General features: G+C 43.9%; 1 protein-coding gene across 2 annotated transcripts; it reads right to left on the reverse strand.

Moving 5' to 3' along the window:
- Positions 1 to 845: 845 nt before the first annotated feature.
- Positions 846 to 6463, reverse strand: LOC123113568 (WPP domain-associated protein). Of its 2 annotated transcripts, none has more exons than XM_044534853.1 (6): positions 5993 to 6463; positions 3156 to 4975; positions 2823 to 2949; positions 2502 to 2603; positions 2218 to 2309; positions 846 to 1220 (listed from the first exon to the last, which is right to left on the reverse strand). In XM_044534853.1, exons 1-6 carry the CDS (start codon positions 6029 to 6031, stop codon positions 1175 to 1177), a joined length of 2226 nt encoding a protein of 741 aa, XP_044390788.1. In that variant the 5' UTR covers positions 6032 to 6463; the 3' UTR covers positions 846 to 1174. The 2 variants fall into 2 exon arrangements, with proteins under 2 accessions (XP_044390788.1, XP_044390787.1); XM_044534852.1 differs by lacking the exon at positions 5993 to 6463 and adding an exon at positions 5067 to 5111.
- Positions 6464 to 19142: the final 12679 nt, after the last annotated feature.

Genomic DNA, 19142 nt, shown 5'->3' on the forward strand with positions numbered 1-19142 from the left:
TCATGTTTACAATCATACTCAACAGATAATGTTGATGCTTTCTGCCCAGGTGACACTGTCTCAACATTTCGATGAACTATCATGGCATTGTGTCGTGGATGCCATCGTCCTTAGGGCCGGGCTATATGCTGCGCAAAAAAGGGTGACCACATCGAGCCCCGAGGGCCATAGCCCCCCTCCCCCGGCCAACATCCCATTTATACCTCCATTTCACCACTGATTTGCCATCATATCAAGACATATATCCACATTAAACCAATCACCAGTTGTGCCTCTATCTTCTGCACCTCAATCCTTGAGATTCACGATCCATGGTTCACGCGTATGTGCAACACCATCACTCGTTTCCGCAAAGCTTGCCGAACAAATTTAAATTCATACTCACGAGATATGTTGATGCATTGTGCTCAGGTGGCACTGTCTCAACACTACGATGAATTATCATGGTATTGTTCCGTAGTTGCCAATTTGGCATCGTCCTCAGGGCCGGCCATATGTCGAGCAAAAAGGGTGACCACACACACACCAAAAAAGAGAACATAATAATTGTGCATATCAATGATCACACTATTTTCTCTTTGTTAGGGTTTAGGAGTAAGAGGCTAGTAAATATAAATTAAATTACATATCTAGAAAAAAAATGCTCAATTTGCAGTAGCAAGCCCACATCATAAATCAATAGTGTGCAGCACGTAGAAACAATCAATCTGATCACTGGCGGCTAGTTTACTCGCAACATAACAAAAGGCACTATATGCAATGCAAGACTTAACATTTCTGAAGTTTTACGAAGATTATTTTCAAAGTGCCTAATTTACAACAGAAAAAAGAGAGACAAACTCCCACAAACATAACAAAAGGTGTTATAGGCAAGACTTAATATAGTATGTCAAAAATTCCGAAATTGTAAATGACTATGAGCACCATGTGCACAGTAAACAAACTACATTCCCAACCTGTAACCATCCATGATCCATGATCCACATGAAGGTGCTTATCTGGACCTATATATACTATATACAACTGCAGATCAGAAGTCAAGCGCCGGTTCAATCACTCTGAATTATACAGGCATGTGAAAAATCAAGTCTCAAGCAGTGCTCATGATATACACCTCATCTACATCTGGAGTCACATGATTAAGCACATGAGCCCATGCATCAGCTGCATCTACCTAGCATCTTCTGGGTCCTAAGCCAGGCTCAAGCAAATCCAAATCCCTGCATTTTCCATAACAACGGCATAGTCATTCAATAGTCAACAACAATATATAGCTGGCCAAACGGGCCGTGCTAACTGGGCCGGCCCGGTAGCACGCAGGCCCGGCACGACCCAGGCACGGCACGGCCCGGGCTAAACGGGCCAGGTCCGGCACGCGGCACGCCATGGGCCGTGCCTGGGCCTGGAGGCTAGGCACGCGGGCCGGCACGGCACGGCCCGTTTATGTTTTTTTGAAAAATATAAATATATATGTCCTATATAAATACCGAATACCCTAATATGTTTAATATTTTCATAGTGCATGCGTATTTTATTAGTGCTTGAATCTAAGTAGTAGTAGTGTTATAGTGTAGTCTTTGTATTTTTTATCCTTTTTGTAATTATAGAGTATGTCTTGTATTCTTTTATTCTTTTAGATGGGAGTTTTAATGATGTACATGTGCTAATAAAACTCTAGATTTATCTCACATAATAGTCTACCAGATTTTGCAATTTTCTAATTTTTTTGGCCTTTTTTTTTGCTGTTTTCAGAGGTATTGCGAAGAAAAAGAATAAAATCGCGCCAGACGGCCCAGCGTCCTCCAACGGGCCGGCGTGCCTGGGCGTGCCGCGTGCCGGCCCACGTAGCCTACGTGCCGTGCCTGGGCTGCTAGCTCCCGCCCGTGGGCCGGCACGGCACGGCCCGGTTATTATTCGTGCCGAGACGGGCCGTGCCGTGCCAGGCACGTTTACGGCGGGCCGGGCCGTGCCGTGCCGGGCCGGCCCGTTTGGCCAGGTATACAACAATACACTATAATGTTCCACAAGGAACAATGTACGAAACTATTACAAATGTCGAAACCAGGATGTAACCCTTTTTAAAGAAAAAATGGCAGTAACATTTTGATGATTTTCAAAAGAAGTAGTACAGACAGCAAAGGCTTGCACTAGTCATTGTTTTGAAGGTTTTACTACTTGTGAGTTTTTACTACATCTTTCTAGTGAGGGTTGTCTCACCTAGCTGCACTCATATATGCTGTTTCATCTTCATCATGTCGACTTCTCAAACCTGCGACAAGCTTGCATGTCTTCAAGAAAGCATCCAGCAACTGCATACGAAGCACCCATGTTAAAATTCAGCTGTTCTGGCTGTTGAACATATCAACACATGCAGGCATATGAACAACTTCTAGGAATGCCAAAACTTTCCAACATGCTGTCAAAAGGTTAAGCACACAGACAGCAACTTACGACAGAGATAAGAACAATCGACACCTGCGACATGGACTTGCAGTACTTACCCCCGGGTATTTTTGCAATGTAGGAGAGTAGTGATCAAGAGTTACATATATCTTTTCGAGAAGGCTCAAATGCGTATTAACCTTGTCGCCCAAAATGACAACCTGAATCACATAAGCAATAATGAGTACATAATGATATATCGCAAGTTATTGCAAGCATTACAAGTTTAATAAAATGAATGAACCTTTCATTGCTATGCATGTCTATGAATTAATCTGTGAACAAGGAATACTCCACAAATGCTACTGTATATGAAGAAGAAAATACAGTGTCTGACAATATAACCCAGGAGATAGACAGTGTAAACAAGGAAGGAATACCTTGGCTTCAGCCTTTTGGAGCTCAGAGCGCCTTGTTTCAAGCATTTGCTTGTACCAGAGGCCTACTTTTGTTAGAACCACGGCTTGTTTGACCATGTGACTGCAATGATCAGTCAAATCCTCTGATCTGAAATAAATAAATAATAACCACATCAAGTTATAATGGGTTATATTAAAAAGACATTTCTGCGGAAGTTGCTGCCATAATCAGGATTTGGTAATGCCTAGTCTGTAGTCTTCGCAAGAAATTTATGAAACATTCATGAAAATAAAATAAAAAACAGTTAAAATATGTTAGATTGGATCTGCATTTTAAATGCAAGATGGACTGACCTGTTTTCAGTTTTTTCCGTTGACAATTTTTGCTCAATCTCCACAAACTCCTTTGACAACTTCATGATAGATACCAAAATGTACTCCAATTGCTTTTCTTGCCCGTTCTTAGTGAGAGAACCATCGTAATCCGTAACTGAACCGTTCAGTTTGAGAAGTTCATCATACTGCAGATCTTGCTTGGGAGTCTCACATGATCTTCCTGGTGATGTGTTGTTAGGCTCCACCTCGATGTCACGCAGAATCATTTCAGCACTCTCTTGCTTGATGACTTCCGGATCTTCCTGGTGCTCTTGGAACAAACGCTCTTTCTCTAGCGCTGCTAGCTTCTCCTTCAACTTCCGGTTTTCTTCATTCGACAGACACAGGGCCTTCTCCTTCTCAGAGATCACAGCTTCAAGTGAAGACAGTTTTGCATCAAAGCTCAGTGCAGCTTCACGCATGTCATCCATAGAATCATCAAGTAAACTTCTTGTAACAGTACGGTATAGCCCATCCGTCACATCACCTTCGATTCGGAGGTCCTCCTGCTCTTCTCTGCTTTTCTCAATTTGCCTCAAGAGCTCTTGTTCTGAAGATAACTGAAGTGAGATGTCTCTGCTGGCTTCAGACAGCTGAGAGGATAACTCCTTAACATCCTTCATATTATCTACAAGCAAACCTCTAAGATGCTGATTGTCATAGTATAAGGAATCAATTTTGCTTGCCAGTCTGCAGCTTTCATCGAGTTCATCGTGAGTCGTGTGAAATGTGGGTGCCTTTATATTCTTGGACATGATTTGGTCCATTCTAGCGATGATCTGTGGGATTTTCTTTCTTAAAGGTTCAAACTCCACATCATTCTGAAGAGCAAGAGACCCCTTCTCTCGTTTCAATTTGAAGAGCTCCTCTGTCTTTTCTTGCAAGGCGAGTTCATGTGCCCTCTTCAATTTGCTTATTTCAGACTTAAAGTAGCTTATTGTTTCTTCCCTGGTCATAGCATTCAAATGGCGGAAGTCAGATTTTTCCGAGATAACCATGGATTTCTGTTTCCTGAAACTCTTGCTTTCCTCGGTACGGGCTGCAGCATGATCCTCCTTTGTTTTCTTTCCAAATAAATACTTCCACTTATTGCTCTTGCTACCTGAACTTTCTTGCTTACTGTGAGAAATGTGTGATTCTGGTACTGAAGGCAACATCAGCTTAGAAAGAGCACCCAGGTCCTCGCGCATCGCGGCAAACTGAGATACTGCTTCCTGCCAATTCTTACTCATGATGTTTGTGACAGAAATTTGCTCATACAACTTCCTCTCTAGCTCCTCCTGCAAGCCAGCAATGCATTCTCCGACCGTAATGCCGATGATTTCCAGTTGCAACTCATGCTCCCACTGGAGATCACTAACCGACGGGTTGGTCAGGCCAGGCATGTCCCTAGCTTGCCGGAACACGACGGCCAGCAGCAGCTTCAGTGCGTTGAACCTTTCGTCTATCTCGATCAGCATCACATCAAGAGACATGCCCAGGTGCGTGCCGACTATGTAGCCATTATCCGGCAAAGCGTAGTTTTCCAGACCTGTTACATCCCCCTTGAGTTTATCCAGATGTGTGTCTACTTCCAGTTTCATCATATCTAAGTACTCTAAGTAGTTGGTCTCTGCATTTGGGGCGCAAATGTGTCGATTTGATCGCGACAGCGATCTTCCAGACCCTTCGAGGTAGCTCTCAGTGCTGGAGTTGGACTTGAAGGACAACCTCGGCGTCAGTGAATCTTCGGATGTTACAGACCAGCCGTCTGGAACGGTTGGTCTGTTGGGCAGAGAGGTCATTCTTTCACTAAACACCTGCAAACGGATTTTTAAATTTAGTTTAGCATCAGATGGGAAGGTTAGCAGTTTGACACAAATTTGAATCTTCGAATTAAATTAAACTAACCGGCGGAGGAATAGTCTTAAACTTGAGCATAAGAATGATGATTTTACCTTCACTGGAAGTAAAATTGATGAAACCGATAAATGAATATACTAGCATCATTTGATTTCAGCATTACATCCACATATGTAATCAAATGGTACGGATCAGACATGAATTCTTTGTGAGTTCTGTTGAACTTACCAACAGCCAATCGTTGGACACAGTTGTTTGAGAATATACTCACTGGACACAACAGAAAACTGGTACGTAACTGATTGCCGCGTATTTCAGGAGTAGCACGACGATGTTGGATTATGACTGCAACCTTAAGGGAGAGTGGGTGAAAACTGAAAAACTACTCAAACTCTATGGAAACTTTAAAACTGTTTGGTCCAAAGAACCAGATCACTGGACACAACAGAAAACTGGTAACTAAACAGTGGAAGAGAGTTGCTAATTCGCAAAATACTTCCTAAAAAAGATTCGATAATCAGGGGCAGTGGCGGCTCCAGGAATTTGCAACCGGGTATTCATGAGTATTCATTTTGCCAAAATCATTGTTGCTTTTCGAAAATTGTCACTCTTCTGCCAAAATCAACACTGTTTTGTAAAAATAATGGGTATTCACATGAAGACCCAAGAATACCCCTAGTGCCGCCCCTGACCACCTGACCAGGGGCCTCCCCTCCGGTCCCATTTCAATACTTGCTCAAAATTCCAAGTTCAAAATCAGTTCCCGTCGAGAGAAACTGAAAACAGAAATCCCTGACATATTCATGCTTATAAAAACTGACGAAATGGAGCATAAACGCCTGACCTCGACACCATTCATGATTATTCTGTGTTTGGGAAAAAAGGAAGCTTTGGAATCCTCGCCACCTTATGTGTTAGAACGGGCAAGCAGGGCATGAGCAGAGAAACAGAGCAGCGGCACGGACGGCGCATACCTTGGTGATCGGATGGCTCGCCCGCTGGATCGCCTCCATGGCCGCCGCGCCTGCGTCGCCGATGGCGGTTTAATCGGCTGACTTCCTGCGCGGGAGCACCGCAGCCTAGCGCTGATACGCGGCTGCTCCGGCGTCCAGGTAGGCGCTAACCGGCACTAACGAACTACCCGGTCGTACAGGAGACAGGGGCCGCCATTATTGGACTGGGGACTTGGGGAGGAAGAGGATAGAGGGGATAGGCGGAAGACGGGACGCGATGGCGACGGAGAAGGAAGGGAGTGAACTCGCGGGGTTAATGCGGGGGACAGCGACCGCCGGGGCCGGGGAGAAAGCGTATGAGGATAATACCGGGAGGGTGGGTAGCCCGGGGGGGCGAACGGATCGCCGGCGCGTCGCCAGGTAGGTGGCGACGGACGGACGGGGCTGGCGGCCGGGGAGGGGACTCGAGCGGGGTGGGATGGTGGCAGCGGACGCCGGCGGGGCCCGCCTCCGTCGAGATGTGACGGGAGGGAAACAGTCCACTCAGTGGAGCCCGTTCTGATTGGCGGGGGGTTCGCTACCGTTTTCCACGGGATGCATCCGGTCGTACATCGCCATGCTCATCACGCCTGCCCCGCGATGTAAGTACATCGCCACCACTTATTTAATCGTTGGTTAATTAACTAACAATTGATCGTTGTTGATGGTGTTTTTTGGGCAAAAAAAACGGGACCCTTTTTTTTACCCGGGCCTACTATAAAGGTTCACCATAAATACAATATTTTTTTACGGGAAAAACTTCTGATTTATTCATGTTTTATAATGGCAGTACAACGAACACCGGAACCCTTCCTCGCCAGAGCCAGACAAAAGTTATTGCAGCACAAAATTGATGGTGTATCAAAATAAGATTGATTTTGTATCAAAATAAATTGTATTTGTTGGTCAATGTCTTGTTTTAACCAACCAAATAGCCCTTTGTAATCATTTTCACATGGGTAAATCTACAATCTATCGTATACCTCATGGATCATGAGACAAGCATTTTATTATCACTAAACACAAATGTGTGAATGTGATACACCGTTGCATGCTCGATCCAAGGATATTGAACCCGACGGGGCCGGCTGCGCAACATCGAGTCTTACCCATGAGCCGCCCATCGAGTCTTACCAACGAGTAACAACACATGGCGCCGCTACAAAAGATCGTAGAGAAAAACAAATATTGTTGAGCAAAATGCAAAATAATACGTATAGATTAAGATGTTGTCTGAGGAAAATGAATCGAATTCTTGTTGAAATTTCCTTTGAGATGTTGAGGAGACACAAGAGGGACCACGGAAATAAGGGCAAGACAGAAAGAGTCGATTGTAGATTTTTAGGATTATGTTGAGGTTGGAGACTACTTCAATTCAGGTGGTGAAACTCTTCCCGTAAGATTGCCCAAAGACTTGTCACCCTGCGTTTTTTTAAGAGAATCGTCCTACAATTTTGTCATAGTCATGATTTGACCATATAGCCCCGCAGAAATAAATAGGATTTAACCATATAACAAACTTTATCAACATCTATGACATTGAATCGATGATTTCATCATGAAATATACTTCTATGATGCATGCTAATTTTTTAATTATTTTTCTGAAAAGAAAGGTCATCCCTCTATAATGTTTCTCTGACAAAACATATTTATATAGAAATTCATGTTGAAGTGTAACTTTAAGAACTATATCATTCCGAAACAACATGAGTTTTTGGACGAATGTAGCACATCATCTCCTGTTGTTGGATGTGGAGACACGTATGCTAATGCGGTGCTGGCGTTTAGGTGAGGAAACAATAACAACCCATATAACCGATCCCACATGAGACAAAGCATGTGCGTAGAATGAAACGAACAGATATTCCTAATTTAAAAGGGGGCGCTGATAGGCGCCGGCGCACCGGCCGAATAGCTGAGCCGGTCAACGCGCGAGCGTCCGATTCAGCATATTTCACCCGTTCGATCTGGGTCTCGCAATAAAAAAAAAGTGCATCCCGCTCCGCTATCGATCTCGGTTCCTCCTTCCTCGCGCTCCGCTTTCGATCTCGGTTCCTCCATTCTCGTGGGAACAAAGCGCTGCCGCCATGGCCTGCAGCAGGCGCTCCGGTCTTGCCGGTCCCCGCCCTTGCCGCCAGTTTCCGCCCCTCGCCGCCGCAAAAACTGGAGATGGGGGTAGCAGATTGGTAAGCTGGTTCCAGCATAACACACAATACGGTAGCAAAAAAATGACTGGTTCCAGCAAAAAATGAAGACCATGGTAGCAAAAAGAGATTACGGTTGTAGCAAAATCATCATCACCAAAAATGCAGTAGAAAAGCAGAGTAGCGCTCGCCATGGTCACCATGGTTGCAACTCTGACACCTGCCGGTTCCAGTCCAAGGTGACTACGGTTGCAACATCAATAGCATCATCGCCTCCGGCTCGCCGCGGGTCGGAGTGCCAAGCAACAAAAATCTTTAGTTGGTCGGTTGAAGCAAAAAATTACTAGGTTCCAGCAAAAACAAAAGCCGATTCCAGCAAAAACAAAGTTAGCAGGAAAAAGCTCCCAGTGACGATTGTAGCAAAAAAATAGCTAGTTCCAGCAAAAACACACAGTGGTTCCAACAAAAATAAAGTTGTCGCCGGCGGCAAGGGCCCGTTGGGATTTGCCGCCATGGTTCCAGCATCTGGAAACATTTCTAACCGCTGGGTGTAGCACCGCAGGAGCTGCTCGATGCAATCGCCGTTGAATCCCGTCGATGCAGCCCACTGTCGACGTGGTGCAGCCGCCATGGGAACTCCTCTCACTCTTTTTTGCGGCAAAAACAACAAGGATGGGAGAGGCGAGGGGATTCGGTGAGTGGCCATGGCTGGCTCCAAGTAGCAGCAGCCGGTGCTAAATCTCATGGAGGGGGATTTCTCTCGCTGGGAGAAAGAGAGAGAGAGAGATGTGGAGGGGATCGGGGTGAAGGGAGGAAGAGGATAAGGGAGGGAGGTGGAAAGAAGAAGATAAGACAGAGAAAAAAAGCTGGGCCTGCGGTGGAGTCACGGGGCGTACGATTGTGGTGGGATCGAACGCTGCGCATGGGACCGGCCCAATGTTCCGCCGGTGCCCCGGCCCCAAACGTTTTCCTTTAAAAGGTTGGTACATGTACAGGGCTCGATCTGAACAGTTGGCATTCGTCATTTTGACAATGTGGCCAGTGAGCTGTCACAGGGGGCAATCATAGAGCAGCAGCAAGGCAAGTCAATGATGGGAGCATTCTTATCTGAGGAGGGATTTTGTTAGGTCAGAGAGAGACGCAGCGCTGCTGGCTTGCTCTCGCTCTTGCGACGGCCGGAAAGGGACCATCTGCTCTTGTAACGCTAGTGTCATTTATCAATGTCGTCAGAGGAATTTTAACTGACCATATTAGGTTGGGGATAGAACTAAAATTAAGATCGATTTTGGGTTCAAGTCACATTTTTATCTTGTTATTTATGCCTTTTACCAAAAGTTAGTCTCACAAGAAAGTAATGTATTTGTTTATTTATGATAGATCCCACGTGTGAGTAAATTACATTTGTTTATATGTCTCTTGGAGTCCCTTTGAGGACATTTGATAAAATATATGTCTCTTGAAAGGTTGCTAGTTCCAGGGACTCATATATGAACTTACCACCAACTCCAATCTTTATAAGTAGGAAAGAAATTGAAAACAGAATCTCAAGGTCTGTCTTACAACCTGGTTCGGACCATGACACGAGGATATTCAAGGACACATTGGACAAGTACAAAGAGAAGTTTTCTCATCCTTCGTAGGGTATTTCCTTCAAATAATCATGCAACTCAACTTGACAAATGTATTAGGTTCCTGTTTGACATAAACATTCATTGTGTAGGAAAACGCTGTCTTGTTGTTGTTTCTCTACCTTGAACTTTGTATCACGGGCATGACTTAGCACAACTAGGAAAGCAAGAGAAGATAAAGATACGCAAGACTAGAAAAAATATTCGTCGGATACCCCAATCAGTTTGGTTATCTAGCACCATTCAGAGGAACAAAGTACCATCTACTTGAGTTTCTACTTGGCCCTACTGCAAGTGGTAGAGAAGAAGTATTCAATTATCTCCATTCTTCACTCTGAAATATCACATAGTGTTTCTTTGGTGTGTTGAAGCAGAAATGGTGCATTTCTCAAACAAAAGCCCAGCTATCTCCCCACAAAGCAAGCAAGGATTAGCGCTGCTCGTATGACATTGAAAAAATCCATAAGAGACAATAGTTTGTATGATTATCGGGCGATGATGATAACTACTTCCTCCAGAGCATGTGGTCAACACTATGTGGGAGGTGAAACTACGACCATGGACACAACTTGGAACATGATTGTCGATGATGTGTTAGCGACAGAGAGTGGGTTCGTAGTATAATTGATGATACTAAAAACCATTAGTAATCCCAATAGGATGGTGTGCAGGAATGGAAGTACGAGAGGGGATCACACAAGGGGGGTTTACCCAGTTTTGGGTCCTCGTCATGGAGGTAAAACCCTACTCCTACTTTGAATTTGATTAATGAGGGAAACTCCCTATGTGAGGGGGTTATAATATGTGTGGAGATGTTCCTAATCGATACTATGGCTATGATATCAGAAGTCTCGAAGTGCCCCTGATGGGGAGCGTTGCATGAAAATCAAAAAAAATCCTATGAACACCCAAGATCTAATCAGGAGATGCATAACAACGAGAGGGGAGTGTGTCTACGTACCCTCGTTGACCGAAAGAGGAAGCGTATTTAATGCGGTTGAGGTAGTCATAATCTTCACGATCCAATCATGATCCAACCGATCTAGTGCCGAACGAACGACACCTCCGAGTTTAGCTCACGTGCGGCTCAGTGACATCTCCTCCTCCTTGATCGAGCAAGAGAAGGTGAAGAAATAGATGGGATCACAACCAGCACTACGGCGTGGTGGTGATGATGGTGGTGGAGTCGGAATACCGTCACGGCTTCGCTAAGCGCTACACGGGCGTGTAGTGTGCCGAAGGCAGAGAGGGGGCAGCGGGGTTATGGTGTGCCTTTGGTGCACCCCCTCCCCTCAATATATAGGTGTGGATGGGTTAGGAGTCCAACCCTTCTCCTACTAGGTCTCTTCTTCCACCTCTTCCCTAGCCGCATGGGCCTTTGGGGGTTGGTGCGCCTCCCCTCAGCCCATGCTGACCCTAGGGATGTGGTGGAACCCTTGGTGGACTTCTAGACTCCTCCGGAAGTCTCCGGAACCTTCTGGAAGTTTCCCGGTACAATAACAGAAAAAATCGAACTTTTTCCGGAACCCTGAAAACAACTTTCCATATATAAATCTTTACCTGTCGACCATTCAAAAACTCCTCGTGACATTCGGGACTCCAAACATCATTCCGTCCCCAACATCAAATATCCCAACTACTCTAGCATTAACGAACGTTAAGCATGCAGCCCTACGGGTGTTGAGTTTCGTAGTAATTTCAAAAATTTTCCTACGCACACGCAAGATCATGTGATGCATAGCAACGAGGGGAGAGTATTGTCTACGTACCCAACGCAGACCGACTGCGGAAGCGATGACACGACGTAGAGGAAGTAGTCGTACGTCTTCACGATCCAACCGATCAAGCACCGAAACTACGGCACCTCCGAGTTCGAGCACACGTTCAGCTCGATGACGATCCCCGGACTCCGATCCAGCAAAGTGTCGGGGAAGAGTTCCGTCAGCACGACGGCGTGGTGACGATCTTGATGAACTACAGCAGCAGGGCTTCGCCTAAACTCCGCTACAGTATTATCGAGGAATATGGTGGCAGGGGGCACCGCACACGGCTAAGGAATCGATCACGTGGATCAACTTGTGTCAACTTGTGTGTCTAGGGTGCCCCCTTGCCCCCGTATATAAAGGAGGGAGGGAGGAGGAGGCCGGCCTAGGGAGGAGGCGCGCCATAGGGGAGTCCTACTCCCACCGGGAGTAGGATTCCCCCTTTCCTAGTCCAACTAGGAATCCTTCCATGTAGTAGGAGTAGGAGACTAGGAAGGGGAAGAGAGAAGGGAAGGAAGGAGGGGGTGCAGCCCCTCCCCCTAGTCCAATTCGGACTAGGCCTTGGGGGGGCGCGCGGCCTGCCCTAGGCAGCCCCTCTCTCTTTCCCGCAGGGCCCAATAAGGCCCAATACTTCTCCCCGGCGAATTCCCGTAACTCTCCGGTACTCCGATAAATACCCGAATGACTCGGAACCTTTCCGAACTCCGAATATAGTCGTCCAATATATCGATCTTTACGTCTCGACCATTTCGAGACTCCTCGTCATGTCCCCGATCTCATCCGGGACTCCGAACTCCTTCGGTACATCAAAACTCATAAACTCATAATATAACTGTCATCGAAACCTTAAGCGTGCGGACCCTACGGGTTCGAGAACAATGTAGACATGACCGAGACACGTCTCCGGTCAATAACCAATAGCGGGACCTGGATGCCCATATTGGCTCCTACATATTCTACGAAGATCTTTATCGGTCAGACCGCATAACAACATACGTTGTTCCCTTTGTCATCGGTATGTTACTTGCCCGAGATTCGATCGTCGGTATCCAATACCTAGTTCAATCTCGTTACCGGCAAGTCTCTTTACTCGTTCCGTAATACATCATCTCACAACTAACATATTAGTTGTAATGCTTGCAAGGCTTATGTGATGTGTATTACCGAGAGGGCCCAGAGATACCTCTCCGACAATCGGAGTGACAAATCCTAATCTCGAAATACGCCAACCCAACATCGACCATTGGAGACACCTGTAGTACTCCTTTATAATCACCCAGTTACGTTGTGACGTTTGGTAGCACCCAAAGTGTTCCTCCGGCAAACGGGAGTTGCATAATCTCATAGTCATAGGAACATGTATAAGTCATGAAGAAAGCAATACCAACATACTAAACGATCGGGTGCTAAGCTAATGGAATGGGTCATGTCAATCAGATCATTCTACTAATGATGTGACCTCGTTAATCAAATAACAACTCTTTGTTCATGGTTAGGAAACATAACCATCTTTGATTAACGAGCTAGTCAAGTAGAGGCATACTAGTGACACTTTTGTTTGTCTATGTATTCACACATGTATTATGTTTCCGGTAAATACAATTCTAGCATGAATAATAAACATTTATCATGTTTATGAGGAAATAAATAATAACTTTATTATTGCCTCTAGGGCATATTTCCTTCAACGGGTTCGAGAACTATGTAGACATGACCGAGACACCTCTCCGGTCAATAACCAATATAGCGGAACCTGGATGCCCATATTGGTTCCTACATATTCCACAAAGATCTTCATCGGTTGAACCACGATGTCGAGGATTCAGTAAATCCTATATGCAATTCCCTTTGTCCGGCGATATCTTACTTACCCTAGATTCGATCTTCGGTATCTCCATACCTAGTTCAATCTCGTTACTGGCAAGTCTCTTTACTCGTTCCGTAATACAAGATTCCGTGACTAAACTCATTAGTCACATGAAGCGTCTTGTGATGTTGTATTACCTAGAGGGCCCAGAGATATCTCTCCGTCACATGGAACGACAAATCCTAGCCTCGATCTATGCAACCCAACGGACACCTTTGAAGATACCTGTAAAGCACCTTTATGATCATCTAGTTACGTAGTGACGCTTGATAGCACACAAGGTATTCCTCCGGTGTCCGGAAATGACATGATCTCATGTTCTAAGAAACAAATACTTGACACGAAGAAAGCTGTAGCAAATAACTAAGCGATACGATCTGTTGCTAAGCTTATGGTTGGGTCCGTCCATCACATCATTCTCCTAATGGTGTGATCCCGTTATCAAATGACAACTCATGTTTATGGTTAAGAAACCTTAACCATCTTTGATCAACGAGCTAGTCTAGTAGAAGCTCACTAGGGACACTATGTTGTCTATGTATTCACACATGTATTTAAGTTTTCAATCAAGAGAATTCTAGCATGAATAATAAACATTTGTCATGAACGGGAAATATGATAATAACCAATTTATTATTGCCTCTAGGGCATATTCCCAATAGCCCCTTGGTCTCATCTTATAAGGGGGACCGGACTTATGGTTACATGGTTTGCTAAACGGCCTAGAGTCCCGATCGAATGAGGGGTTCTTGACTTGTACGCAAAGATGACAACCTTCTGGAAGAAGGACTTCCAGCGGGCCGAGGGACCCTGGCCATACCTTGTCCTACTGGCCCAAAAGCCGGCCAGAGACTAGCTTCCTGGCTACCCCTGATATCGTACGCTGTTAGTAGCCCCCCTATAGTTCGGATAGAAAAATGCCATGAATTCAAATCTAGAATTAGTTTATGCCATTTTTCAAGCTAGCCCCTCACTTTTGTAAATTTCATAAGTATTTCATTCCTTGCTCAATTTTTATAAACTTGATGTCGATTCCATATTAAATCTTGCATGGACCCGAATATGAACTTGGATTTCTTATTTTGGAAATCTATAAGTCGGTTACGTACTGTTTTTCTAAAAACAACACTCTAATGGTTTTATTCATAACTTAAGCTTCTTTTGTCCAATTCTTATGAACTTTATATCCATTTTGACTAGCTCATTCCAAATATTCAGAAAATGCACTTGGTTTTTCAGGTTGGTGACACAATTTTAAATTCATTCTGGTTTTGCACAAACCCCTCTGAAATTTGTATAGATCATAACTTTGACTTCCGTAAATCCTTTGCTAACAAAATTTAAATGCATTTCTATTCAGAAAATGTGTAGAATATGATTATCTCATGCTCATGCATCATAAATAACTTGAATATTCTATTCTTTTCAGAACCATTTTGATTTAATAAATGCACACAGGGACACACTTGAACCATTTCACTAATTTAAAATCGCTAGATGTTTAGCTCCTAACATATCCTGTTTAAACTTGTCATGAATGCATATGTTTGAGCCTTTTCCATGAAGTCTTGTTTGTCGAGTCATTTGGTTCTTTCATTTTGGTTAGTGTCCGGTAATTAGTAAGAGTACAAGGGTCGGAGCTACGACACTTCAGAGGAGCAACCTTCTCGTGAGGATAAGGGGCAATTAGGCAAGGATGATCATACCTCAATACTAATACTAGCTTTGCTTGCTAGATTTCCGATCTTTCATGTCTCGTTACCATCCATATATTTAAGCCTACAATGTTACCCTGATAAAGCCATGACTTCTACCTCGTAGGAAACCTTGTGATGGCTATGTTATTACTTGCTCCCTTTGCTTAATATCATCCATAGGGTTTTGCACAGTCCGTGAAAAGGAAAAAGAAAGGAACAACAATCAATCAGAAAAGGGGCGAATCAGTATGCTCGCATGCATACATGCATGGGGAATAACACTTAGATGGCTTTACGTCGATTAGTAGATTCTACAACCCGGCAAATGTAAGGCAATTTGATTGAAACTGAATCTGAAGTACATACGCACACTGGACATGTGTCACATCTCAAAATATGCGTACCAAAAAAGTAAATCAATATGCTAGTAATAGAAAATTGACTAATCTCCACTTGTTCTTGTTCAGCCGTCGTGTCATCCCAAAAATTGACGTCCTAGGCCGCTATGGCTCCTTAGCTAGGCGCCTTGCCTTGGAGATGCTGCTCTTTCCGCCGGACATATCAACTCTCTCGGGAGGGTGGATGACCCCACCTCGGCCGCCGACGCCTTCTATTGGGGGGCGTGGCCGCAACAGCATGGAGGCTGCGAGTAGCAGACGAATCATCTTGCCAGTGACTTCCCTTGAGGCGGAGAGTTCGCCTGTCTTCATCTGGATGAATTGGCTCGGAGGGGATGACACACACGTTGCAACGGATGAGGATGCATCCACATTCGTAAACATCCCCAAAGCCAAAACTAAACTAATCACTACCACTCTAGTAATCATGCTAACGCAAAATTGATCATTGTGCGCCTCCATCCCTAGCGTACTAGCTCGAGGAGGAACAAAGGGAAAGCCACTTGGAAAGAATGATTTGTGGTGAATTGCCTCATTGCCTTCTATTTATAAATAGGATCATAACTTGCACACCAAGACAAGATCATAACAAAATAAATCTACAAGATCCTAGAATCCCTATACAATCTGTTACGATGCAAAACTAATCATGTACTGAATAACAAAAGATTTTCCATAATCTCAAAGATATTTACGTTAATTTTTCCTAAATCTGATGTCAATTAAGAGTTTTTTTACGAACTATGTGTGACACGTTCAATTCCCTAGTACGAATCTCAAAACAAGACACATGGAAATCATTGTTCACTCATACACATCCTCTAAGCGAACTACGAGCTGACGACATGAAATAGTTTGCTCGGGAATCTGACCGATGTTGGAAATTTTTCTTTTTTGGGCCGACAATTCTCCATTTTGCATCATGGCAAATCCGTTTAAATGCATGTTGTCGTATGGAAAATTCCTGACAATCTTCCTACTAGCATGGCAAATTATTATGTACAACATTGCAAATCATTATACAACATATGGCAAATGTATGTGTTTTTAGCATGGCAATTCTTGAGCGCTGGTAGCGGTTTTTATTTTTGAGGGAACACTCACAGATGGTGGCATTTGCTCAGATGACCTCTCATAGGGTATGATAGTCCGCTCGGGTGACCTTCTTGAGCTGCCATTAGCACATTATTCGTATCCTAACATTTCCCCTCAAGTCAACCAACCACAAGGTTGAAATTGCGTCCTAATTTTTCTAACATGATCTTTGTAGTAGGTTTAGTGAAGGTATATATCCACCACTTGATCAACAGAGGACACAAAATGGACATCCCAATGCCCTGAGACCACCTTTTCTTTAATGAATTGGAAGTCCACCTCGATGCGGCTAAGTTATCACAATATAAAATTGGTGGTCGTGACTAAAGTACACCGAGCTTTCGAAGTACAACTTGCACCCCCAAGTGACTTTAGCTACACCATTATTGCAAGGGCCTTGTATTCTACCTTGTTAATGGAACTTCACATTGTTGGCTATTTTCGGGAACTCAGTGAAATCGGGTTAGGTCCAAGGAAGACCACAAAGTCGCCCATGGAGTGTTTATCACTGGCACATCCCACCCAGTCAGCATCAGTGAAGACACTCAAAAGTGTGGAGCTTGACTGATGGATGTGAAGACAGGTAGCCACATTACATTTGACATATCTCATTATGCGCTTAACAACTTTCCATGTGTTTGGAAAGATATTGCACACAAAATGTCAAAATGGGGTACTGCAAACCTCCAACCACACCGCGGTAGCTGAAGGCATCATCATCATTAAGGGGAGTGCCAATCAGCCTCGATCTTGTTGGTGAATAATATGAGTTCAGGGTACGTGCTTGATAGGTCTCACATGTCTATCTATCTATCTAGTATCTATCTATCTATCTATCTATCTAGTATCTATCTATCTATCTATCTATACCTATTCTAATTAGAGACTACCCAGGAAATACAAAGTTAATCAAAAAATACAAGCCATTCATTTGGCGGGACCGAGTTATTACGGTGCTGATTAGCCCATGTAAATAAATACCATGTGAATAATATGAGTTATTACGGTCTATCCTTGTTTTAAAAAAATGTTTGCTTAGATTGCCCACAATGGCACAATCCTTTTACGACCGTAGGAAAAATGATAGTCTAACACGTAAAAAGGAATAATAATCATTTAAAAAGACTGTAGGTATGGTTCTCTCTAAACCCCCACAAACCAATCACGTATGTGCCTCAAGGTTGAAGGATATATACCTCCCTTTTTTAGGGGAAAGGATATATGTGCCTCCTTTTTTAGGGGAAAGGATAATATGCCCCCTAAAAAGGAAGTCCAGCGAGATAAGGCCATGGTCTCTTCAACTCTCCGCTCAAAAACAACAACAAACTGAAGGAAATCTTACGGCATTAGATCTCTAGGTTACAAATCATGTAGAGTAAAAAATAGAGTGAATTCCACTTTTTACCCCATATTTATACATTTGTGACACTAATTACCCCTTCGAGTGAAAATTCGTCTAGAATATCCCTTTTGAAATCTTTGGACCCTTGTTTTTTGATGCGTGTCCATCAGGTAAGGTGTGAAGTGACGCCCTGTATCCAAAAACATGTGGACGGCCACAAGGAGTGGAACAGATAGACAAGAGAAGCTTGGACAAGATCGCCAATGATGCCCTCCGATCCTTACAGTTTTTTTACGAATCAATGACGCAACATGCCGATCCTATCGACCATAAACAAACAAAATGTAAAACTAGGGTAAAACCGTGTTAAAAGTCTCCAAAATTTGACATTTCGATAAAAGTTCCGCTAAATAGGGTAATATGTGTCACAAATGTACAACTACAAGGTAAAAAATGGAATTCACTCTAAAAAATAAAGCAGAAAGCAATCATGAGAAAGTTCCCGTGCAGGCTGCAAGAACTCTCCGATCCCCTTCCCAAAATAGCCTTCACATCGCCACACCTCTTGAATGGCACTATTCAAGAGTGTCCTACGAGAACTAATCTAAAAATAGGGTACGATCTAACCCAGCTTCTCCATCTTATGTGAACTGATTCCGCCTCAAGCTTACAAACCTTGCAACTGAATCCCATCAGCATTCATGTTTAGACCACTCGCCGGAGAAGTTGCTTATCTGCAACTCATGTTCTCTCAGCCTTATCCACTAGCAGGTCGAGCCAGTACGCGTTGTCGTTGGCACCACCTTGTGGGAGATTCGATCCATCGGCCGCACAGGGGTTGGACTGCCCTTATGGTACAACATTGCACTGTTCTCAAAGAACTATTACCTCCGTCTGGATTTATTAGTCCCTTTCATATTTTATGCCCAACTTTAACCATAGATTTGATTAACAAATTAGAACTTGTATGTCACAAAACTTATATTGTTAGATTCATATTCCCTCCATCCCAAAATAAGTGTCTCAACTTACATATGCTAAAAATAGTATCAATGAAAACCTCTTTCAAATACTCCTTCCGTTCTAAAATAAGTGCCTCAACTTTGTACTAGCTCAAGACACTTATTTTGGGACGGAGGGAGTATTTGAAAGAGATTTTCAATGATACTATTTTTAGCGTATGTAACTTATTTTTT

This window comes from Triticum aestivum, chromosome 5B (genome assembly GCF_018294505.1).
Source record: "Triticum aestivum cultivar Chinese Spring chromosome 5B, IWGSC CS RefSeq v2.1, whole genome shotgun sequence".
Taxonomy (NCBI): Eukaryota; Viridiplantae; Streptophyta; class Magnoliopsida; order Poales; family Poaceae; genus Triticum; species Triticum aestivum.